This window comes from Hyperolius riggenbachi, chromosome 10 (assembly GCF_040937935.1).
Source record: "Hyperolius riggenbachi isolate aHypRig1 chromosome 10, aHypRig1.pri, whole genome shotgun sequence".
NCBI classification, from domain to species: domain Eukaryota; kingdom Metazoa; phylum Chordata; class Amphibia; order Anura; family Hyperoliidae; genus Hyperolius; species Hyperolius riggenbachi.
Window position 1 is genome coordinate 136,317,122 of NC_090655.1, and position 26,462 is coordinate 136,343,583.

General features: G+C 41.9%; 1 protein-coding gene across 3 annotated transcripts in view; it reads right to left on the reverse strand.

The window, feature by feature from the left end:
- The window catches only part of UNC5B (unc-5 netrin receptor B), a 267,170-nt gene that overhangs the window by 156,744 nt on the left and 83,964 nt on the right, over positions 1-26,462 (reverse strand). The window contains exon 1 of one of the 3 annotated variants that reach the window (XM_068258273.1): positions 14,948-15,042. The exons of the other annotated variants lie outside the window; for them this stretch is intronic. Within the exon in view, the coding sequence (XP_068114374.1) occupies positions 14,948-14,984 (37 nt within the window). The 5' untranslated portion in view covers positions 14,985-15,042. Of the gene's footprint in view, positions 1-14,947; positions 15,043-26,462 lie in introns of those variants that run through there. 3 annotated transcript variants of the gene reach the window in all.

Below are 26,462 nucleotides of genomic sequence, written 5' to 3' on the forward strand. Positions count from 1 at the left end.
CAAGTCCCTGTTTTAACTTTGTCTATATGATGTGTGTCACTTATGGTTTAACAATATGTATATGTGTGTTTTGTACAACAATTTTTCTATATTAAAATATTCCAGCATGCACCCAAGAGTCAGTTGCTCCCTATGTAATTTTGCTATGTATCCTTGCTGACAAGGTGCATGTTGGATATTATACTAGGATTTATCCTTATCATTCTTGATATGTGGTTAGTGCTTGTGTTGGGTCACCAACACATATGATAGGTCATCTGCTACTTAAAGAGAATCTGTATTGTTAAAATCGCACAAAAGTAAACATACCAGTGTGTTAGGGGACATCTCCTATTACCCTCTGTCACAATTTCGCCTCTCCCCGCCGCATTAAAAGTAGTCAAAAACAGTTTTAAAAAGTTTGTTTATAAACAAACAAAATGGCCACCAAAACAGGAAGTAGATTGATGTACAATATGTCCACACATAGAAAATACATCCATACACAAGCAGGTGGTATACAGCTTTCCTTTTGAATCTCAAAAGATTATTTGTGTGTTTACCTTCTGTCCCCTTCTTCTCTCATGCACTGAAGTGACAGGCTTCCTGCAGACAGCTCTGCCTGTGTTTGTAATTCCTCAGTATGTGTCAGCCAGCTACTTAACAGAGGAGGATTTTTATCCAGCTCTCTTCTATCACTGATAAGATAGCAGAGAAGCTGCTGGCTTATGTAAATAAAACACACACTGGAGTGTGCATAGAGGAACAGACCAGCAGGGAAGAGTTGGCAGCCTTCCAGACACAGGCCGACAAGTCTGACAGGGGAAAGATACATTGATTTATTACAGAGACCGTGATAGAACAAAGTGCTGCAGTGAGCCAGAACAGATTAGAAAAGGTTTAGGAACTTGTAGGATGGTAGAAAAAATGTTGTAATTTTTGTTACAGAGTCACTTTAAGTGTCCTTTCTCTGTTCTTTTACATAAAATAGATAAGTAATATCATCTCTTACCCACCCTGTTTTAAAAGAACAGGCAAATGTTTGTGATTTTATGGGGGCAGCCATCTTTTTGGTTGAAAGGAGGTGACAGGGAGCATGAGACACAGTTCCAACTGTCCTGTGTCTTGATCAACCCTCCCAGCTGCGTGCGCTAGGCTTCAAATCTCAAGTTCAAAATGTAAAAAAACATCTTATGCACCAAAACAGCAGAAAGAGAAGAACAACATCAGAAATCCAAACATGCTTTGCACAGCATCAGGGGAAAAATGCCCGGTCAGTTTTCTTCTGTGCAGGTACAAATGAGGCTTAAGTAAGAAATACAAAATTCTGATGCCGTGACACTGTTAAAGAAACACCAAGCCTTTTCAGTGCTGCTGAGTAGATTTTTAGTCTGGAGGTTCACTTTAAGCTAGCGTGAGAGAAGAAGTAGAAAATGGAAGAGAGAGAGAGAAGAAACCTATTTGAATGTAATGTGCATGTTATCCTGACGCTGACTTACCCATATGCAATGGGAAAACAAATGTGCGTTTTTACCGGAAACCAAAAAGCCAGGATATACAAATGATGTAAACACAATACAGCGCACAGGACGTAATGCCACTTCCCTCCTGTTTTCCATGTTGCATGCCCTGTAAACTTGCTCACCAAGTACACCTGTTGACAGCTCCTAGTCTGACTGCATTGTTTATGTGTGGGAACGCTGAGGCCAGCTATGGATATGATGCGGTTACAGAAGAGGAAGCCTAACAATCAGCCATACAAACCATAAAACAAAACACAGAAAAGCTTGCACCTCACTGCTTTTCCATTAATTGTAACCTAAGCACCCCTCCCTCTTTTAGTTTTATTAGTTTAAAACTCTCCCCTCTACTTTCACAATTGACAGCGCCTGGCTACTGTCTGCTTCCTCTGGGAGTTTCCATGAATTGTTTGTGGAGGGGGAGCCGAGTTTCAGGCCAGCATCTTTCTATGTTTGGTACTGATACATTATTAATCCAGCCTGATTGGCCCAGAGTATATACAGCACACTTGCAGGGCAGGAACTCACCCCAGGCGACAGAATCACTTCACATTCAAGCCTATGAAGTGGCTGTGTGGAAGTCCTCTATTATGCTGTGTGTATAGTATATGTGCTATAAATGCAGCTCACCAAGATACATTTTCAGCAGAATGAATATGCAATCTCGGCCCCGGTCACTGGGATTCAAAGCAATAGGAAGTTATTTATACCACATGGGAACGGAAGGAGGAGGAAAAGAGCAAACAATAATAATTCATTATACTGATATGAGCATAACCATTTTATTTCCACACTCTGGAAACCTTAAGAAATAATTAGGTCTACAGATAGATCTAGACTCCGATCCTACACTGGGTATGTTTAACATAATAAAGAAAAACTTTTTTCTCTTTAAAGTTACTGGCTATAGGAGTTTATGTTATTCCCCCAAATGATTTAGTCAGCAAGACTACATGAGAGCGGTCAGATCTCCTACAGTGCTTAGCAGACAACTCCACAAACAGTGGAATGGGTGGAGTCATGCTTGTCTTGGGGATACAAAGCCAATAAACCGGCAAGTTCTATCTGGAAGAAATTGCTTATTATCTTTACAACAGAGCAAGCCTACTAATAATGTGTTCAAGCACATTGTGCAACACAGCAGAGAAAGCTGGTTTTTATTATGAATCTCACATTGCAAATTATAAGTAATAAAAAAAAACTTCCATTTAAAAATATATATTAATGAATAGTTGGTATGCATTAGTATTTAATGCAGCATAGAGCTCTTCAAAAAACATTTCATGTGGGTTTAACTAGTAAGACTTCCAACAAATGCTTTAGATCGACCTTCCAACTTGCAAATGCATACAGTAGTAAATTTGCATGATCAATGTACAATTTTTCGGCATTGCACATCTGTAGTTTTTGCAATGCGTCTCTTGAAAGTACCTGGATGGCTGGCTTCTGTAGCTTCTCTCCCTGCTAAAACCATGTTACTGGACAGAAAGCTGTCCAATGGCGGCACAAAGCAGTTGGCTGAAAAAAAAACCAATCCATCTCATTGGCCATGTAACGTTGAGTGATACCTGTACAGACATTATATTCATGTCTGAAAATCCCGAACAATCGCTTTGTCTATCAATGGTTTGATGTAGTGTACATTCGGTAACATACAGCTTTCTCTTATCTGTTCTAAGAGAGCAAAAGCAGCAAACGCCAGCAGGACAGAGGACTATGTTCAGATGATCAATATCTAGCCCCTTACCTAATCGTTAGGGTGACAACACTGAGAACAGCAGCGGTACACACTTGTAGCTTGGCTAATGCTGAGCAGCTTGTTAAGTTCTATGGAAAGAATAGAGGCCAATGAGCAAGTTACAAGTAGCATTTAAGCAGTGGGCAGCGAACAATAGCACTCCTCCATCACTGCTTATTCAGCGATCTAGAAGGACGGACCACTAAATGACATTGTAATCACTAAATTAAGTCGTAACAGAGTAGCACTGATTCCAAGATCACTAACAGTCATCTCAAAATGGTGAAAATCTAGTGACTGTATGTTTCTTTATATAATCAAAAATGTCAGCATAGACTGAAAACTATTAATTGGAGCAAAACGGATGCAGAAGTGGAACAGTTAACCAGATCAAGCGTTTTCATTGGTTGCTCTTGGCAACCGCTTCACTTTTGTGCTAGTTTTGCTCCAGTTTGCCTTGCATTAGTCTTAATAAATTTTCCCCACTGGATAAGTATAATTTGAATACAAAAATCTTTATATGAAGCCTGGCATGGACCAGGTGATAGATCTGGATCTGCATTTAAAGACAATAATAAAGAATATAGTTGGAAAAGAACCCAGCTTGTCAGTACCCTGCATTCATTAATTGGTATTATGACTTAAAAGACTACTACAGAACAAAAAGTAAGCAGTTCTCATGGGGGATTCTCTGAGTATTCTGTTCTCAAAAGCATTCCAAAAACTGCTTACTTCTTTTTGCTATATTGTTCCTTTAAATGGAACTAAAGGGAGAGGAATATGGAGGCTGCCAAATGTATTTCCTTGTAAGTAATACCAGTTGCCTGGCTATCCTGCTGATCCTCTGCCTCTGATATTTTTAGGCAAAGACCCTGAACAAGCATGCAGCAGATTAGGTGTTTCTGATGTTGTCAGATCTGACAAGATTAGCTGTATGCTTGTTTCTGGTGTGATTCAGACACTACTACAGCCAAATAGATCAGCAGGGTTGCCAGGCAACTGGTATTGTTTAAAAGGCAAAAAATATGGCAATCTCCATATACTTCTCGCTTCAGGTTCCCTTTCAGTAACACAATTAGCAACTCATTTTCAGCAACACAGATGAAGTTTGACACATTTCTCAATTATTCTTTCTTCATTATCTAACATTTAATCATATACTGAAGATATATTTTTTCTGTTTACAGAAGTGTAACATTTCATCACAAAGGCATGTTCCTGTCCATAAAAACAAGGAACACCAAGAGCCCCAATAGTGTAATAAGTGCTGGTAAATGGTTACTAGACAGAGTAAATATTAATACTCACAAACCAGGGTTACCATTAGGCAACCACTGTAAAGGCAGGTGGGGAGATTTTCATGTCCCCACTCAGGAATAAGAAGTCACTCTCTGTAGATGAGAAAAAGGGGGTTCAACCCTCCACCCAGGGTGGACTCAACATTATGCAGGAGAACAGAGGCGCCAAAATGATAAAAGGAAGCTAAATGAGCTTAAAAAACAAATTCTTGGTAAATAGAGGAGGTAGTGGTGGACTTACCTCCTCCAAGTAGACACACAACGACTGTTGTGGTAAGTCCACCACTACCTCCTCTATTTACCAAGAATTTGGTTTTTAAGCTCATTTAGTTTACTTTTAGCACCTCTGTTCTCCTGCATAATGTTCCTGTCCATGTTCATTTAGATCTTTCTGCTTATATTATTTGAGAATAAAAATGTCAAAGTCGGTTGGCTCCCTACAAGTCTGACGGGGCTGACAACCTTCTGTGTACTTGGTCACCTTTGAACAGGTCTTAGTTTATATTTTTATTTCCTGCCATGTGGTTGCATTATGGGAACTGTAAATGGAGCCAGATTCAGAGCCAGAATGCAAAGTATACTTGCACAAGTTTTCAAGACAAGCGGATGACTTCCCATAGAAGCCAATGGTAGAAACGCATCTGCCTCCAGACTACAATGGACCATCGTAACGAATACTGCACTGCCCGCTCCAGCTGGCCATTGGAGATCTGGCTCAAGCCCAACTGTCCCTCATGAGCTCACAGTCTAATGCCCCCATCTTATGGTTCGTATGCATGCACAATTACTGTTGCCTGCTGGTATTGGGGCTTGATTCCCTCAGGCGACAGTTCAGGGCCGAGTGACGCCCAGAAAGGTCACCAGCCTTCTAGCTACGAGATGCACTTGTATTGCTGTCTATTTATGGCACATGTACTGACCTGAAGATTTCCCCCACACACCTATGCTGGTCTAACATGGGTGTGTGACTACCTTATCTAGTACTATTTCCTGGCATTACCCTTGCCTTGGTATGCTATGTTATTATGGACTCTTGGTGTCCCCTGTGTGTTTTTAGATCCTCGGGATCCTTCCTTAGGTAGTGTGTACCCACACCCCTAGCAAACCAGCACATTTAAAAATCTTCAGCTCAGTGCTAATATGCTTCCTTCTACAAGCTGTATCGGGACAGTTTATTTGTATAAGGGATAAACTGCCTCTGTCAGTTACTGTTTCAGGCAACATTTACCCAAATCTGTTTCTTAACTGCACGATCACTCAGTGATAACCGTTTAAAATGCATTTAAGTGACTGAAATTGCTGAGAAGATGAAAAGTGAAAAAATATTGTACCTGAAGGGAATTGAGTTTCTAAAGAAAACAAGCTTGAGATTTTTAACTTAATACATATGGGATATGATGCCTCCAGGGCAATAGCAGGTGTTCAGCGGTGATGTGATATGAGATGTACAAGAAAATGGCAATTTTACTTCACTTCCACCTGTGATGTTGATGTAAGCACTGAATAAAATGGAATTACGACGGCATCTACAAAGCTGTGCATACTTTTGAAATATGTTCACAAAATCAAACAGCACGCAATCCCTAGGAATGCTCTGAACTCCCAGAAAAACATGCTGCTCTACAAATATCAAATAGGGCAGGTCAGCTAGGCCCATCAGCACTTGCTTACACATACAGTGACTCGTCAACTCCAACAGTGAAATAAATGCCCATGCAAAATGTATTTTCCAGTAGAATCTAAACAGACTTCATTATTGAATCTACAGTGTTTCAGGATGAATTCTAACATTTACTGAGCTCCTTGAAGTGTTTTCAAAGAGTATGACCATTGTCATTATACAAGCTTCAAGCAATTCAATCAATTACAGGACAACTGGAGTTAGAGGTATATGGAGGTTGCCATATATATTTCCTTTTAAACAATATCAGTTGCCTAGCAGCCCTGTTCTTTTTGGTTGCAGCAGTGTTTGAATCATACTACAAACAAGCATGCAGCTAATCTTCTCAGATCTGACAATAATGTCAGAAACATCTGATCTGTATACTCAGGGTCTATGGCTATAAGTATAAGAGGCAGAACATCAGCAGGACAGCAAGGCAACTGGTATTGCTTTAAAAAAAAGAAATATGGCAGCCTCCATATCCCTCTTGTTTCAGTTGTCCTATAAGGCTGGTACACATAACACAATTTCCCATCAGATTGAGAAGTCGAATCAACAATTTTCGTCATGTCCGATCTACTCCCAATTGAGGCACAAAATAGCTACCGTTCTTCATCGGGAGCAGATTGGACATGCCAGTTATTGATTTGATTTGTTGATTTGATGGAAAATTACTTTTCAGGGCTATTTTAATAAACTATGCACCCCCATTCACTAGACTTTCACCAGAGTTGGAAGATATATCTGCTCATGCTACTAATTCAAATATTCACCTGGGTACTGCTGTGACTTTTGGAAGCCCCTGCAGCTTTGCAAACACAGCAACAAGGCTGTCCACCTCACAAACTAATGCAGGCCACACCTTCAGGACAACGCATGTACTCCGACGACCTTCTGAAGTGATGCCTTAGTAAACTAGATGTATTCTGTTATAATTAAATAGCAAGCTATTCATTCATTTAGCAGCTATTCATCCACATGGACATAAATGCACTACACCACTACTCATATGGGTAGGGAAAATAGGTCTTTGAAATCAGGGAGGACTTTTCTCTTTCAAAATAGGAACCTGTTCAGTTTTAACAAAGAAAACATGAGAAAAATAAAGCACTATATCCACAAAGTGTTGAATGTAAGTCGGCAAAGCAATGAAAATGTTATCAGTGATCTTTTATGTCCAGTACATCTATAAAGTATGAAAAAGCATGCATATTGATTGTATATCCTGTTTACTTTCATCTATTCATATTCAGATGGAAATCCAGCTCTATACACACAATACTCGGTCCTCAGTGCTATTCTGCCTTGTGTGCATACTAAAAGTAACATCACTGCATGTTTTTACATAAAGTGTTCATAAATGCAATAATAGTTATATAATGGCAAGGAAAATTAAAGATAATTTTTCTCAATGCCACTAAAAATACTGTTGTTACTGGCAACAGGAATTTCCGCTGATCTATAGTCACAGACAGCAAAACAAGCATGAGAGGATCTAGTCCTTCTCTATTCCATTCAAAACTAGATTTTTGTTTGCTAGCATTGCACCTTAGCAGACAAAAGCAATGCAGTTTATTTCTCTTAAATATGGATGGTAAATGTAAAAATAAAGATCTTTCCACTTCTACCCTCCTTTGTGATTGTTTGTAAGTTTTCCCAGCTCTATGCACTTGCCTAACTGTAGGTAATATATTTAAGTCTTTATCAGATACAGGTGATGAGGAGGAAAAAAATGAAAACAATGTGCAGATCTAAAATGAGGCTGCACAGAAAAGAATGCAGGTCAGACAGCATAGTACAGCAACAGCAATATATACCTCAACATTTCTGGCTACAAATATAATAACTAATGATAATAAGTAATTGGATAGCACATTAGAATAGAACTTAAGTTCATGTGACCACAAGGTAAAAAAGAAAAAAAATTCTTGCATCTCTGACCGGAGATTAACTTTGACAGAACTGAAAAGACTCCAGCACTTGAAGTTCAACATGTCACAGGAAGTGAAAGACATTCTGGTGACACAGACAGTACTAAAAACCCCAAATATGTCACAGACCACTTACGTTTTTCTGGGAACTGGGCTTTAACACTTAAATGCCATTGAAAAGATGCATCTCAGCAAGACTGTACCCTCTCAATGACAGCAATTGTTAAGATGGCCATACACTGGTCGATTTGCCATCAGATCGACCAACAGATAAAAAAATCGTATGGCTTCCTTTACTGCAAACAGATTGTGAATCGATTTCACTATGAAACCGATTCACAATCTGTGCAGCTGCCCCCTCCCCCCCCCCCCCCCGCATACATTACGTGATCCAGCCAGAGCGAGTCCCCTGGTCTCCGCTGTCTTCTTCTCCGCTCTGGGCTCCATGGCTGCAGCTTCACTTTACTTCCTGCTGGGGGAAGTTTAAACAGTAGAGAGCACTCTACTGTTTAAACTTCCTGTCGGGACAGTATGTAAGTGAAGTGGAGCCCAGCGCGGAGAAGGGACAGCGGAGACCAGGGGACTTGCGCCGCTGGAACAGGTAATGTATTGCCGCTAGCATCGGTCATTCGAACACCGCTATCGACGCACTCCCAACCCGCCGGCGATCGAACAAAATCTTCCGCATGGACGGATCGACGGGAATGATCGATTTTGGATGGAAATCGATCGTTCGGTCAGCGTTTGCGCAACGATTTCACAGCAGATTCGATCACAGTGATCGTATCTGCTGTATATCGGCGGGAAAATTGTTAGGTATATGGGCCCCTTTAAGATGCATCTCACCGAGGCTGTCAAAGGGTTAAAAAACGCAGTGGAAAGGAGCCACATCTCTGGAAAGAATACCGCCAGAACACATTCCTTTAGCTTCTATTTAATGGAGAATTCTACGGAATTTCATTGGCTTGGGAGTTAAGCCGGAACAACAAAATTAATCTACACTCCACTTTTTGAGAAAAAAAGTAACTATTTTAGTATGGCTTTATATATTGCCAAGATAGATGGCAAACATTATTTCAGATTGATTACTTTTTATGAGCATATAAAACTGCCAGTCTCTTTTAGAAACACTGTTAATATGACTGATAGGACTATAAACATTTCCTGCCAGTCTCTGAATTAGTCCAGGTGTTGACAGTGAGTAATGGAGGCTCCTGCCCCATGAAGCCAACTACTCCTGCAGCAAAGGAGGGGCTTCTGGACAATCCAATTGGAATAGCACTTCAAACTGACTACACCAAGTACTGTTACCATGGTTGCAAGGACTTCAAACTGACTACACCAAGTACTGCTACCATGGTTGCAAAGAAGAGCAATTTGAGCTTGCTGTCTGTTTTGTAAATTCTTAAAGAGAATCTGTATTGTTAAAATCGCACAAAAGTAAACATACCAGTGCGTTAGGGGACATCTCCTATTACCCTCTGTCACAATTTCGCCGCTCCTCGACGCATTAAAAGTGGTTAAAAACAGTTTTAAAAAGTTTGTTTATAAACAAACAAAATGGCCACCAAAACAGGAAGTAGGTTGATGTACAGTATGTCCACACATAGAAAATACATCCATACACAAGCAGGCTGTATACAGCCTTCCTTTTTAATCTCAAGAGATCATTTGTGTGTTTCTTTCCCCCTGCAGCTATCTTCCACTGAAGTGTCAGGCTTTTTCTTCCTGCAGAGTGCAGACAGCTCTTCCTGTATGTAATTCCTCAGTATGTGAAAGCCCAGTCAGCTCAGAGGAGGATTTATCCAGATTGTAAAAGATAATAGAGCAGAGAGAACCTGCCATAATCTAAATAACACACAGGCAGTGTGCAGAGAGGGGTCTGGAAGGGGGAGTTCATAGCAGAACCACAACACTGAAGAACTTGGCAGCCTTCCAGACACAGGCTGACAAGTCTGACAAGAGAGAGATAAGTTGATTTATTACAGAGATGGTGATAGTAGAACGTGCTGCAGTAAGCCAGAACACATTAGAATAGCTTTTGGAACTTGTAGGATGATAAAAAACAGGATGCAATTTTTGTTACGGAGTCTCTTTAAGTTAGCTGCATGCTAAAATGAAAACCTAATTTAAATATTATTAAATTGCTAAAACAAATTTGTGCAGCAACAATTTTATAAATGTTTAATTTTTCTTAAAAATGTCTTCGAATTATTGTGTTTATAAGTGTAAAAGAGAACCAGGGACAAACCCAAAAATTAAATACATACCTAAGAACTTGACCTTCCATATTATACATTTATTTATTATCATATGTCATTTCCCTGTACAGCATTTAACAACTCAATAAAAACCTTTGGTTAATGAAAAAAATACATTGGATCCTCCAAAGGCTTCCCATGCCCTCCTCCAGACCACCATGGGTGCCTGGGACCCTCCTGAAGATTGTGACCACCATCCTCTTCATGCACAAGAGAGGCCGTGTTGCACCTGTGCAAGTATGGCCATGCCTGTGCTGTAGCACAAAACAGTTTGTGCACAAGCGGCTCTGGCTTACTGCGCAGGCATGTCCGTACTCAGGTGCAGTATGGCTGCACTCGTGCATAAAGACGAGTTCGATCAGAAACCTGACAAGCCCTTGGATTTCTTTCAAGGGTCAACCCGTGGCAATGGTGTGGGCCAGGAGGATGTGGGAAGGCTCATGCTTCTTAGGTAATATTCCGGCGTATAAGACGACTGGGCATATAAGACGACCCCCCAACTTTTCCAGTTAAAATATAGTTTGGGATATACCTGCTGTATAAGACTACCCCTCTTCCAACACACACCAAATAAAGATTTTAAAAAATCATATACGGTGCTATGTATGAACAAATACTGGTGCTGTACTGTATGTGGTACCCAGTATATAACAGTATATTGGTGATTGACTGGTTGGATTGATCAACTATCCCTCTCCCTAAGTGGATTGGTCAGCTCTCCTAGTCTACCTGTTTATCAGAGCAGTATGGGAGAATAGATCACGCTGTGCCCATAAAATACGCCTCTTTTACCCTTCTGGCCCACCCTTGTATCCCATTTACCTCCTTCTCTGCCTCTCAGATCTCGGCCACGTCACTACAGTCCTCAGCAGCAAGATCTGAGAGGCGGTAACAGGATAGAACATATCACCCGGCATTAATGACACCCGGCGTTTAAGACGACACCTGACTTTTCAGAAGTTCACCTCAGGTACACTTTAAAACAGCAGGGGCTGAGTGAGGGGTTAAAATCCCATCTTCAGATAGTCTATGAAAAATCTTTCTATGATATAGTGTTTTCAGTACTAAACTTGCATGCAGTGTTCCGTGGCACCTGTCACAGTATATTATAAGTAAGTCATAAAGAATAAGGAGAGATGAAGAACTATGGAGATACATTCATTAAACACATCCTGGGTTCCTCCTTTAGTAGATTTGTTTCTCCTTGAAGAGGTGGTGTGGTTACAGCTCAGATAAATGGGTTAAACATATTAAAGTGAGCGGTTCATTTTCCTCCTAGGAGGGGCAGCATCATTAGTCTGTCACGAAGCATTGCAGGCAGTGTAAAAAGCACAGTCTAGCAGGCCGCAGTATGGCTCAGGCAGTGCTCGTGTGGAGTTCCTTACTGGCATGGAACGAGAAAGCACCAGGGACCATTCTCCTTCCAGGCTGCCTCTTCATCAGCAAGGAAAAACACTTTTGCGCACCATATGTGCCTCCAGGGCATAGGCAGATCTACGTGTATATTTGTACAGGATCGCACTCCTGAGAGCGAGACAGAATGAGAAATACACACTGCTGCTCCCGCCTCGATGACTTAAAATCGGCACTGGTAATGATAATAATACGGCTGGCCCATAAATCTCCTATCGCAAGAGCTCACAAAGTATCTGATAAGGAGTGTAAAGCACAGACCAAGAGCACATACGGAAAGCAATGTCAGCAGTGCTCTACACAGAGAAGTAGCCACATTGGCTCCATCCCACCCACCACAAAACAAAAACATATGCTGTTAGGATAAGCAATCTCTGCTTCATAATTAGAACAGCTCTGTTTATTGAAGGGGGGGGGGGGGGGGGGGGATGTTCATATGTTGCTTCCTGAATGTTGTCGGTTTCTGGTTCATATAAATTCACAGATAAAAAAAGAAAGTGTTAAATAACTTTTTTTAAAAAACTTACATCATTCTCTGTATGAAATGGTAATCAGGATACATTTTTAAAAAGAGTAACAAGAGTTAAAAAGAAAATAAAACAATGATTGTACAGCTCTGTGTATGTGCTGCCAGGATCGGCGAGCTGTAGGGTTATTACGGTAACTCACCCGCTGACGCGTAAATCATTAGATTTGTGAAGCTCCGGCCCCCTTCCTTAGCAAAACTGCAAAGGTTTTTTTGTTTTTTTAAAGTGTCCCAAAACTGTGTGGCCACTCCCACCTACATTGCCATAGCTGGCCCAAGCTCGGCATTCGCAGCAACGCAGGTTGGGATGGCCACAGAACACTTCGGGCAGCCGAGGCGGGGGGAGGATAAGCTGAGTTTGTCATCTAATGATTTAAGTGGCTGCGGGCGAGTTATTAGACCTATTACCCACCAATCCCGGCAACACAGACACAGAGCCTTACATTACAGACCCTGTCACACATTTTTCGCACTTTATCCTCTTTGAAGCATTAGATCACTTTCCTGGATATTTTAGTCAAGGTGAATAGGAAACTATACCATTAATCACACAAGTTTCATATCTGATGCAGCTGTAGGGCCCGGTCCGCCCATGATGCCAAGTGAGGTGAATTCGTCAGGCGACAGCACCAGGCAGAAACAGGAATTAAAGAGAGTGCCTGGCCAACCTATACTGGTGGCAACTGTACCTGGCTAACCTATACCGGGGCAACTGTAACTAGCTACCAATACTGAGGGCACCTATACATGGCTACCTACCTATACTAAGGGTGTTTTCTGGGGTATAATGGGTGGTGAAAATTGTTGGGTGCTTTGTGATCATTCCAAAACGGGGGTAGGGGGCATCTTTACACGTTTGCCTCAGGCAGCAAAAAGTCTAGAACCTGCCATGCAGCTCTTGCATAGAAATTCCCTTTATCAATACCAATGCTTGGCATTCACTGTGTGCCACCACACATCATCTGATATGTGTCGCTGCTCGCCTTCTGCTATGTACCACTATTCCCCATTCGCTATGGACCACTACTCACCATCTGCTATGTACCGATACTCTCCATCTACTAAGTACCGCACCTCGCCATCCGCTATGTATCAATACTCGTTATGTACCATTACTTGCCATCCACAATGTGTTGCTACTGGGCATTGACTATGTACTGCTACTCGCCATCCATTAAGTACCACAACTTACCAGGCACTATTTACCACTACTATTGTCCATCCGCTATTTACCACTACTCACTATTCAGTATGTACTGCTCTTTGCCAACCGTTATGTGCCACTACTTGTTATCTGCTATGTACCACAACTTTCCATCCTCTATGTACCCGATAGAGTGCTTCTGGCTGCATAGGGGGAATTCTTGGCTCCCTATACTATCAAACAAATGTATGCCTCTATTTTGTATGAGATTGTTTGCAGAGATTTGATATGGACTGTAATATGGGGGTGAGAGCTATGGGTAGTGAGGGGAACCCAGTAGGTTTGCCCAGTATGGGGCCTAGACATTTCTGATGGCGGCCCTGAAAACACTGGTACAAAAGCACAAAGTATTTCTGTATCTGCTGTAGCTGAAGTATTGTTCCAGTCTTTTTCTGAGCCTGGGTATAGAGAGACAGATGATTCCATGTGAATCACGGATTTCTGGAGCTCTAGGAAGCACCACAATACTCTGCCAATCTTTCAGCAATTTCCTGCTCAGCAACAGGATTGCCAAGAATGAATCAAGGAACTTGCATAGCCATTATATCATCCCTAACAAGAGGAAAGGTGCTGCTTCATCACTAGCAATTAAATGTGAAGGCGAAGGGTGAAGTGTAGAAAGGACAGTGTGGGAGATTTATCAAAAGCAGTGTAGGAAGAACTGGGGTAACACTGATGCCAAAAAATGAGCAGATGTCTAGATCAAGGATTCTGACTTCACTCTGAACTACTGATCCACTTTTTTTTTTTTTTGCATCAGATTTTCTCCAGATCTCCCTGCACTGGTTTTGACTGACCTGCACCAGTGAGCCTGAACACCTTGAGGCATGCTGGACAACAGAAACAGCGAGAAAGAGTTTGATTGAGTGCAACCTGGCTTATGTTTGCGTAGGTTTTCTACAGGAACATTGGTTACCTCCACCCAGTCCCAACTGTATATGTAGAGAAAAAGTGCCCCATTTAGATTCCTTATTGGTTAATGCAGAGGCTCCCCCGCCCCCCTTGCCTCCGCCGATTCAGCGCTGGAACACCCCCCCTCCCCCCATACGCCTAATAATGACTGACAGCTCACACAGACGTAAATTATATGCAGCTTGAAACTGGACCAATAAGAATCACTTCTCGTAAATTGTTATTTGTTCAAGTTCAAGCTGCATAACATTCACATTAAATTTGCATGCAAGGAGAAATGATTTGCATTTCATTGTTCATCCTTATTTACAACATAAAATGATCATTAAATCATGTTATCTGTATCCCTTTTAGCTGTATCCTTAAAGAACACATATTCAACGACACATAAACCTACAAATTTGGGTAAATCTGTGCAGAAGAATCCACTACTTTCACCGAAGCACATTACACATACATATGTCTGAGAACTGCTGATCCGTGACAGCATCATCATTTCTACCTCTGCATGACGTTTTCGGAAGGAACATTTCACACATGACAAGTTCCTGGCTTTGGCAGTTTTCAGTGAATCGGCCATAAGGAATGAACAAGAAAGGTCACTTACCTACAAGAAAAAAAAAGAAAAGAAAGGTCAATATGCTGCAACATGAAGGTAAATCCATATTGAAAAAAAAAACAAAACAACGCAAACACAACCTCTAACAGCGATAGACACTCAATGTAACAACTCAATAGTAATGAGATATAACCATGGCGGATTCCAAATGAATCTAGGAAATTGCATTGAAGAACCTGAGCTGCTGGTTTTTGTGTTAATGTCAAACGTCTGTAAAGATCACCTTATGTTCACGCAAGGCAATTGAGTGGAGGAGTCATCTGTCATCCGTGTCCGCACTCTGAAGCCATCAGCCAGGGATTAGATGGGATTAGATAATGATTTGTGAATGAAATGTCCATTACTGTACCAGTCATCTTTTATGATACACCAGGTGTAGACAAATTAAAGCGGAGTTCATGGCCAGTCACCACAATTTAGGAGGCGGTGGGGTTACGCTCAGCTGAGGCGCCTTTAATTTAGTGTGACTCTTTCTGGCTCTTAGGATGTGCAGTGTTTATTACAACCATTTCAACATTTAGGTAATTAGCTACATGCACTATATTAAAAAGAAAAAAAAAGTGAAAATAATACAATGAGGTTCAGCTAGAAATATTTATCGGTAACTTGCTAACCTAGTGTGATGCTACCGTACATACAGAAATCAGGGTCATCATACATTTAGAGACATACAGTATGATATGGGAAATATCAGGTATAAACAATATCTTACAGATATTGTTTACCTCGTGTACCACTCTGCATTAATAGATATTAGGCTCAGTTCCCACTTGCGATGCAGCAAAACGGACCCCATTAGGATCCGAGTGGACAATTCAGTATTTGCTTCAAAATTTAGTTTTCTTGTCCAGTTCACTTCCAGAGCAGATGTGTTTCCACCATAGGTCAATATGGGAAACGCATCCAGTATCCGGAAAAACTCTGCCGGTCGGGACTCTGCATTGCGCTTAACACAACGTACTGAATGGACCCATTAATAGCAGGTGGGCACACTAGCCATTTTTAACATTTCATCCGTATGCTACATTTTGCTGCGCTGCAAAAAACGCATACCGAGCTGGCATGTTTTCTTTGCAAGTGGGAAGTTTTAAGGTGGCCATACATCAGGCGACTTGGCGGCCAATCGACCATTCGATTCGATTATTATAATCGGATGAAAAACGGGTGCCATTAAGTGCATGCCCGACTGACAATGCGATCAATTTCGGGCCGACATTGGTCACATTAATCGATCAGACATGTTGCAAGATATAGTGCAGACTTGCTCGATCGGGTGCGCGGCGGTAATGGAGAGCGATATGGGGACAAGCAACGAACGCAATGAAATCCCCAGCACTGTCTGTCCTAATGTTTAATGCCCCCTCCTGGTGCCCAGTGCAAGCTATACATTACCTCTCTGCTGGTTGCCTAGTATGGGCGCGCATGTCACGTCAGATAATGTATGGACAGGTAATGTATAGCTTGCAGTGGGCACCGAGGAGGAGGGTTGACATTAAACATTAGGGCGGACAGCATTGGGTCGGCAAGGCGGTTGGATGCTGCGTCACAAGGCCGATTTCTGATCAACTTCAGCATGAAACTGATCAGGAATTTCAGCATTCCATCGATCGGGAATCGGCCTGCAGTGTATGGGCAGCCGATAGATCTCTCTATAATCAGATTCGATTAGAGAGAGATTTGTCTCTTGATCGAATCTGCCCATCATCGCTAGATGTGTGGGTACCTATAGACAAGATTCTAGTAAAAGGCAAGTTCATGGCGGGGTGTTGGCTTGCACATTTTGCAAAAGCAGGCTAGCAATGGAGGTGAAGAGTCACATTGCATGTCATAAGTCTGTGCTTTGTTTACCCAGGGTGCTCTGGGGTCTGTATCATGTAAACAGAATGCCTCTCATTAGTGACAATGCACACTCATAACACAATAGCCTGAATGAACAGACTGAAGGGCACAAATAAGAAACTATGAGCAGCCCTGTCCTCAAGCACCACACCAGACAGCCTCCAGGCACCACACCAGACAGCCTGATAAGGGGCTTTCTACTACATACGGTACCTGGTAGGAAATTTTAAAAAGAATATGCTCTGACAGGAAAAACTTCCACCTGAAGAAGGTAAGTAGTTTTGAACTGAAAGAATACTTATGCAGGTTTTTAAATTATCCTATACTAAGAAAAAATTCAGTAGTTGTGAAGTCTCTTGCATTAGTTATGAAATTAAATGTTATTAGTTTTCAGATATAGCAGGACCTGGGTAAAGCCACATACATGCTTGTGTCAATCAAAACAAACTTTAGGGCATTTAGTGGAGTAGCAGCTTACAGATGAGTACTGTAAAGGCATGCTGTACCGCCCCATGAAGCTTGGAAGGGGGCACCCTGTTCTTAGCCTTTGAAAGATTCCAGGTGAGAGTGATCCATTCCAAAATATCACCAGAAGGGAGGTAAAATTATGACAAGCAATTGATTTGGGCAAGGGAAATCTTACAGGACAACTGAAGAGACAGGGCTAAGGAGGCTGCCATATTTATTTCCCTTTAAGCAATACCAGTTGCCTGGCTATCCTGCTGATCCTCTGTCTATAATACTTTTAGCCATAGCCCCTGAACAAGCATGTAGCAGATCAGGTGTTTCTGATATTGTCAGATCTGACAAGATTAGCCGCATGCTTGTTTCTGGTGTGATTCAGTCACCACTGCAGCCAAATAGGTCAGCAGGGCTGCCAGGCAACTAGTATAGTTTAAGAGGAAATAAAAATGGCAGCCTCCATATTCTTCTCACTTCAGTTGCCCTTTAATTGTATCCATAGCTTCAGATGAAATAGCTGCCCTCTCACAGAACAATATCAGACAAGCTCCTTGCAGGCTCCACAAGACTTAAAGGGCCCCTGAACTGGAGTAGTCTATTAAATGAAGCCCATGGTGGGCTAAATTGCCTTTTTAGAAGTGTCTGGGCACTGCTTGTTGTCCTTGGGGTCTCCCCATCTCTGATCCCAGTCCTTGCAGCTTTTTCTGTGCTCGCACAGTCTGGAACTTGTGTCGGCAAAGGTCCGATTCACATGCCACCATATTCGACTGGAGGATTTTGTTGGAGACACTAAGGCCTCGATTCATAAACAGCAGTGCGATAAAAAAATCTTGTCGGGAAAATACCGCACTCGGTATTTTCCCGGTCTGTGTGCTAATTCATAAAGATTTCCCCAGCTGTCCTTGGAGGTCGGTAAATTACCGCAGCCCATTGAGCGGTAGAGTAGAGGAGTGTCTCGATTCTCTCTTTGCCCTGCAGAAATGACTCACACAGAAGGCTCTCTGGCTCTCTCCACTGATGACTCAGACAGATGAGTCACTCAGTCTTTCCCTGCCTTCTCAAATGATTCACACAGAGGGCTCTCTGGCTCTCTCCACTGATGACTCAGACAGACTTCGGCTCTCTGCACTTTTGCATTCATCAGAGCTGTCAGGTAACCTGTTAAAACCTGACCAGAGGTGTCAGTAACTACCGCCAGGCTTACCGCTTGTTGAAGGCTTTATGAATTGACATTTGCTGACAATTTACTGACATGTGTTGTCGGTAACTACAGCCAAGTCGGTAATTTATCTCCCTGGTCGGTAATGTCAGCTTTTCATGCGGTAACAGCCTTTATGAATTGACATTTTGCTAAGTGGTCGGTAAAGTCTGCTGTTTTCAGCATTACCGCATGAGGTAATGCTTTATGAATCGAGGCCTAAAATGTTTATCAACCCACCATGGACTTCAGTCATTTTTTTTCCCCAGTTCTAGGGTACTTTAAAGCCTTTATAGACATTCAAAACAACTTTTAAAAGTATGCAGCAAAATATTTAAAAATAAAATAAGCAGCAGAATATAAAAAGGAAAATGGTGTGCCAGTTCATCAAAGGCCTTGTCCCTCTCTGCAACCTCCTGCTGCCTGCTCACTTTCTCTAAATAATTGTACCTGTAGAACCAACGCTAAGCAAAAGCTTTCCTGGAGTCCCATATTTTTAAATTTTAAGTGTTGAAAACCTGGGCCTGAATCCTATACAATAAAACCTAACTGTGCCTGCGTCATCGTCTTTCCCTGTCTGTCCGTCCGAAGCTTTTTTGCACTGCGCATGTGCACAGTACAGAAAGCCGTTGGGATGGGAGGTGAGGCCAGGGAGCAGGGTGGCCATGTGCACACGGCGGGCACACACACTGACTGGCGGCGGTGGAGCGGTTAAATCACTACCTAGAGCCCGTTTTTAAACGGGCTTAGGTAGACTAGTCACATATAATCTCATAGTGACATGGCTGCTGTCAGCTCCCACATGGAGGAATAAAAACCTACTGAAGTTTGCATTACTGTCCTACTATCAGTAGAGTTTGCATAGCCACACAGAAGATTTGTGGCCTCTAATTAGTTTTCAGGAAAGCTCCTGCTGCAAAAAATAAGGACTGGTTTATAACCCCTGCAATTAAAAAGGGGAACCATGCATACTGTATATTAGAACTGGTACTATAATCGCAAATATTTATCTCCTCATGCCACTTGGATTCTGCCACTGAAACAAACTATGTATGCAACCAAGCTGGAATAGATAAGGCTACAGCTGCCTGGATTACATCATCCTGCTCTTCAGACTACTATGGTGTGGACACAGACTGAGAAGATTGAAGCCTACAGCACTGAGGCCTGTGATGCAGGAAGTATTAGTGACTGGGCTCCTGATGAGGTGATTGGATATTAGCTAATCTATAAGTTTCTTAATGCTCACTTGGTGGAGGACCAGGTCTTTAAATTACATCAGAGTAACCAAGCAGCTTAGGGTGATCCAAACTACTAGGAATGTATAGGGGGATAAAAGGAACCAAAAAGTCCTCCTACTAAAAAAGCAAAGCTTGGTGTAATTGCCTTCTTAAAACAGAAGGAAATTTGCAATAATTCAGTTATAAGTTAACATTTGTGGTTACCCACAATACTCTACTGAATATGCAAATTATCCCTTTTCGCCCTTGTTAAGCCAAGCAAGCATCCAGAACCGCTGGTGTAAAGCAAGCTTATAGCTTTAAGTTTTACACAGCCTTATCAAACCCACATGTAGACAGCCTGTTTCGGACTTTTGGTCCTCATCAGTACATGGCAGGGATTGATAAAGCTGTATGAAATAGGACTTGGACGAGTACAACAGAGTAACCAATCAGCTTAGGGTGATCCAAACTACTAGGAATGTATAGGGGGATTTAAATTACATCACAGGGAAAAAAGAATGAATAATGTTCTGATGTTATGAACTGTATCTTCCATGTTTATCTCTGCACCGAAGGCTTCAAAGCCACATGACTTGCAAGCTGTCACTCAGCAAATCCCCTCTACTAATCCAGGTTATCTATTTTGTGTGTGTTTGCCTCTGCTGACAAAGATTTGAATATTGAGTTTACTCCTATAATCTGCATATAGCATCAATAGAGACATAAACAAATACAGAAACACTGGCAGCTGAGACTCTGAAAACCCCAAGCAAATCATAGAAGCATCTGGAGATCTACATCAGCAACAGAGTCTCAAAATCCAATTATACTATATTAGAGAACCCCTTTCACTGGCAAGACCTGCGACACACAATGCAATTATAAGTACCAAGAGCATTGCTCTACTTATACATAAGGACACAGGATATGACCATCAAAGAGGCAAGCCATATCATCCGCACGTATAGCCACTCTGCTGACGTTCAGCACTGCAGCGTCTAACAGGAAATGCAGGGCCTGGTAAATAATTACTCTCAATACAATATCTAATATAGTTAAACAAATGTTTTATGTAACTGAGTACCAGGCAAGGAAAGAAACATAGTAGCTGACAGTATTTGCCAACCTGTTTTTAAAGGTGCAATTCCAAAGGCTCTCTTCTTTCTCCTCATTTTACCATGTAGTCATTTATCTTGTCTCTTTGAAAACAAATACAACATGGTAGCTGCCATAGTTCTGTCCTGCCAGGTGACAGTTTTGAAGCCCTAGTTTAGGCTCATGTTTTTATAAGAATATTGTGTGGAATACATCGTCATTTACAACACACGTTTTGTGCATTTCACATAACCCATATTTTCTTTATCATTAACTGAATTCAGTATTCTTATTTTAACCTACCTAGCTTTGCAATACTGACTTCCTGTGGTAATATTAGTCTGATACTGCTTAGCTGCACTTAAAGGGACTCAGAGATGAAAGATGAAAAAGATTGTATACATACTTGGGGCTTTCTCCAGCCCCATCCGCCTGGATCATTCCCACGCCGCCATACTCTGCTGCCCGCAGCTACGAGAACCGGGTCCCGTCACTGACGTCATCGGAGTCAGCCTACGCAGGAGAAGTGCGCCCTCTACGTATCTCACCAACGGCTGCTGGAGAGATATCAATACAGTGCAATTCTCTTACGCCAGACTGAGTCTGACTGACGTCAGTGATGGGACCCGGTTCCTGAAGCTGCGGGCAGCAGAGGACGGCGGCGTGGGTACGATCCAGGCGGATGGGACTGGAGGAAGCCCCAGGTATGTATAAAATCTTTTTCATTTTCAGCTCTGGTACACTTTAAAGTAGACCTGAACTCTTGCACAGGACAGATATTCAGTGTTCTCCCCAGGCTGAGCACCCGGCTAATTTTGGTGAACACCCAGCTGTCATCGGATCCTCCTCCTATGCTGTAAGCAAAGTTACACAGAGAAGCACCGCCCCTGCATTCCCCCGACGTGCCCCACCCAGCCACCTGGCTGGAAAAAAAATTTGGGGAGAACACTGGATATTACTAAATTATATGTACTGTACATACAGTACATTGCATGTATTTAGAGAGTTTAGCCTAATTCCCCCTCATCTGTGATTAATTACAAGTTGTAACTGGATCTCAGCTGAGTCAGCTGGCTGCCACTGCAGTGCAGATAATTGGTAAACACAGGATGTTAACAATATATCTGCTTCCATGAAAGCAGGAAGTAGACACACTGCAGATTAATTGCAGGATTTATATCAGCTGTAACAAAGAAATGTTTAGGTTATTATTTTGTTTATCTTTTAGAGCAGAGGGGAAGTCCTGAATTCAGGTCCGCTTTAAAGCGACTCTGAATTGTGAGAAATTCATGTTTCATACACACCCATGTAAAGGTAAGGCTTTGAATGCATTAATTCCTTCTCAATCCTTGTTCAGTCCCAGCGCTCCAACGCTATCCCCTGTTTAAGCAATGCGTTCACTTAGGTCTTTGGCATTCCTCTGGCAGCCTTCGTAACTAATCCCATCCCCAAGACGAGCACAAGCAGACTTGTGCGTGGGCATTATGGATGCGCTCGTCTTCATAACTACTTGTGGACGCGAGTAGTTCTGAAGGCTGCCCAAGGAGTCCTGAAAAGCTATTCAACCTAGCACGTTCAATTACTTCAACTGAGGAAGGCCCAGGAACGACGGGACAGAGCAAGGACCAGGAAGGCTCTATGGTATCCAGAGCCGTCTCGCTATATAGGCATGTATGAAACTTAAAGAGAAATCGTAACCAAGAATTTAACTTCATCCCAATCAGTAGTTGATAAACCCCTTTCCCATTAGAAATCTTTTCTCTGTATGGCTAATCTGGTGGTGAAACCCCTCCCCACAGTATGAAGTCAGGACCATGGTTCTGACATCACACTGTCGGAGCCTTGTTGCATTGTGGGAAAAAACTGCTGTTTCCAACTGCCCAAAAAGCAAGCAACATCTCCTTCCACTGACATCACCTGCCAGCAGTAAAAATGTCACCATGTGATAAATGTCAGAATGTAAATCAGTGAGAGGAAAGATTTTACATTGGGCAAACACTGACTAAATTATTTATATGTAATTATTGTAAAAATGAAGCATTTTTTTTTTAAAATTAAATTATTTTCACTGCGACTTCACTTTAGATTCCATAAACAGCAGTTTATAACCTGCCCAAACTCCTCCCCCTAAAGCCAGGTAGGAGTTTGGAGTGGTCACCAGCCAGTCAGTTGACTGCTCTGTGCAGAAGAAGAAACTCCCAATCAGCCCCAAAATGCCCCTCAAGGAATTAAGTCTCTGTCCCTGCAGGTGGCACTGCGGCAGTAATGGGGAATGTGAACGAGGCTTGAGGGCTCGTTTCCACTATCGCGAATCTGCATGCGTCCAACGCATGCAGATCCGCACATGTAATACAAGTGGATGGGCCTGTTTCCACTGTAGCGTTGTTGAGGTGCGTTTTTTTCAGCGTGAAAAAAACGCACAAAAGAGCCAACGATTTCGCCTGCGTCGGGAATCCGTGCGAATCGCCGCTAATGTATTTAATAGTAAAAACGCATGCGTTTGCTACATGCGTTTTTACCCGCGATTCCGCGTGCGATTTCGCACCTTTTTCAATTTTATTTAGCCCTGGCAGTGTCATGGTTAATTTCGCATGGCACCCTGCCATGCGAAATCGCAGGCGAAATCGCGGGTAAAAACGCATGTGGAAACGCATCCGCATGCGTTTTTACAAGCGTCGGAATGCGGCCGAAATCGCGTCGCAACAGTGGAAACAAGCCCTAAAACTTGTTAGTAGGCCTATAAAATCAAGCTTCTGTCAAGGCTCATATAGATGCCCAATAATGGTCTCCTGCAACATTTGTTGGTGAATGTTCCGGATGACAGTTTTAGGAACAATAACTATAGACACCAACTACTCGGCTCCAACTGAACAACTAGTCTGTTCTATGGAAAGGGGAGGGGCAATAAGTGGGAGGTGCTGAACAATATTGCTGCTGTTCCAGGAGACAGATATCTAAAGCCTGTTCATTACCTTCACTCAAGCCCAATGAAATGATCATGGATATTTATGTAAGTAATATTGCTTCCAGAGTCCACATAACAAAAGGGAAAACTCCATTTAGGTATTGAAAGGCTGGTGTAACCTGATGAACTAAGAGGAGTCTCCCTTTAAAAGGAGAATCAACCACTTAATCTCATCTAGTTCTTTGCAGAGCCAGCAAATACGGAAAACACTTTAAAAAGTATTTATTTATGAGAAAAAATGATCCAGTAGTTAATGGGAAAGCTATTAAAGCACTATTAAATCATGAGGAGACGTAGTGAAGTGACAGCGCTGAGCTTGTAGTGAGGGTAACCTGGCTGATATCCCAGTGTTAGTTCTGTATATGACAGCACATCCCTTCACAATCAAACCACAATAGACAGGGAGGCCTGCACATTTCCTGTAAATTACGCAAAATATAGGAATCATTTACATTTAAAAACTACTGTCTGTTTGGAACTATTTCCCCGGCTACAATGGATGCTCAGAGGACATCCACCTAATTCTGTACGGTTTACAGTGAAGCCAGGGCCGGCGCTACCATTAAGGCAAAGGAGGCAGCTGCCCCAGGGCCCCACAGCTTGTAGGGGCCCCCAGTGGCTACAAGAGGAAAAAAAAATTCAAATCGGCCTTATAGTTTTTGAGAAAATCGATTTTAAAGTTTCAAAGGAAAAAAATACACATTTAAAAACCTGCCGACTTTAATGGTTAATAGCAATTCCACCTTAAATGCTAGAAACCCTAAATTTGCAGGATATGTTAAGGAGATCATTAGGAATAAGAGGAAAAAACAATTTTTCAAAAAGACCTTATAGTTTTTGAGAAAATCGATTTTAAAGTTTCGAAGGAAAAAAGTATACTTTTAAATACGGTAAATGTCACTTTTAGTAGCAAACCTAACAGTAGTGTAATTTTACATGCATCAAACGAAAGCGCAATACATTTCCTGACGGGGTTTCCAGGGGGTCTATACGCAGCCGCAGCGCTTTGGCCAGGGATCGCTATACAGCCGCAATATGGCTGTATGAAGATCCCTGGCATTTTTTCCTATTCTCCCAATTTTTTTTTATGTTTAGAGTGTGGGAATTAAAAAAAAAAAAAAAAATTATGAGGGGTCCCCACTCCTGAAACTTTTTAACCCCTTGTCCCCCATGCAGGCTGGGATAGCCAGAATGTGGAGCTCCGACCGATTGGGACTTCACACCCTGACTATACCAGCTGCAAAAAAGGTCCCCTAATGCAGATTTTTGTTCCAGGGTATATGTTGAGAGGGCCCCCCAGGTTTATTTTGCCCTGGGGCCCCATTGTTGCTTAAACCGGCCCTGAGTGAAGCACCATTTACATTTTATTTTGTTTTGGAAAAGAGAATCTGAACCTGTGTTTTGTCATAATACAGACTTATTGATCTCTTTTGCTATGAAACAGATTTTTGTGATCGCTTCAGGTGATAGATTGTAAATGATCACCGTAGAGATAGGATTGATGGGATCTACACTGTGTGGCATGTATTGTCTGAGAGATAGAAGAGGTGAAGGATGGACTGGGACGTTACATTAGAAGCCTATGCAGCAATGCTGAGAGCTAAAGAGGCCATTACCAAGGACCGGCAATATATACTATTATATACACAGGGACAGGCAATATGTAATGTACATAAACTTTTGCCTACGACTACTATGGTTCAATTTAAGTCTACTATTTATACATCTTTAGACAGATTGATATGGAATCCAGAAGCCAGTCTTGCCAATGTAGGAGCCAGAAATAATTCTTTACATGCCAACATCATTGACAATAATTACAAAAAAAAACCTCACAGTTGTACATTTTTTTTAAACCTTGCAAACTCAGCTCCTTGGATTTTCCAATGTTTTAGGATTCTACTGTCTGGGTCTCCCGTTGGGCTATTTACCCCTACTTTCTGTCCTACCAATAGAGCAGGAAGTTAAGAGGAAAACTCTCTAAGGAATAGTAACGTTCACCTTGAAATTTGTGGATGGTACACAAGGTCAGATTCCCAGGCCGGCTGACCAATTGGAATACTGACCGCTTTGAGCAACTTCCCAATTGATCAACTAAATGGTAATATAGGAGTAAGGTGGCAATACAGTTTGGAAGTCATATTTAGCCCATGGCAGATGTATTTTGACCACCACAGTTTATATTCCATTACCAATCTGATTGCTATTAAAGATTGCCTTTGTTCCCAATTTGGATTTAATTGCCTTCTTAAATGTTTGGCCTAATTGGACTTTAAAAGATGTGTTTCTAATATCTAAACCAGGGATTTAACAGAGGCACTAAAGCAATGCACAGACGACCACCAAAGTTTAGCCTAAACATTATTCTGTTTTTAGCGAGACATAAGGCACAGGTCAGCTAAAGGCTAGTTTACATCAACTAATACCTGGCATTTGCTGACACTCTAGCAAAATAAAAGGGCAGTAAAACTGAATTGTTCTTAATGAAGCCTTTCAGACTACAAGTCTGCCTCTGGCTGACTCTGCCCTTATAGATGTACTGGGGAGGATGAGGAAAGGGCTTTATTACAGATTAAGTAGGTAAGCAATGGGCAGGAAGAAGATGATGCTGCAGAA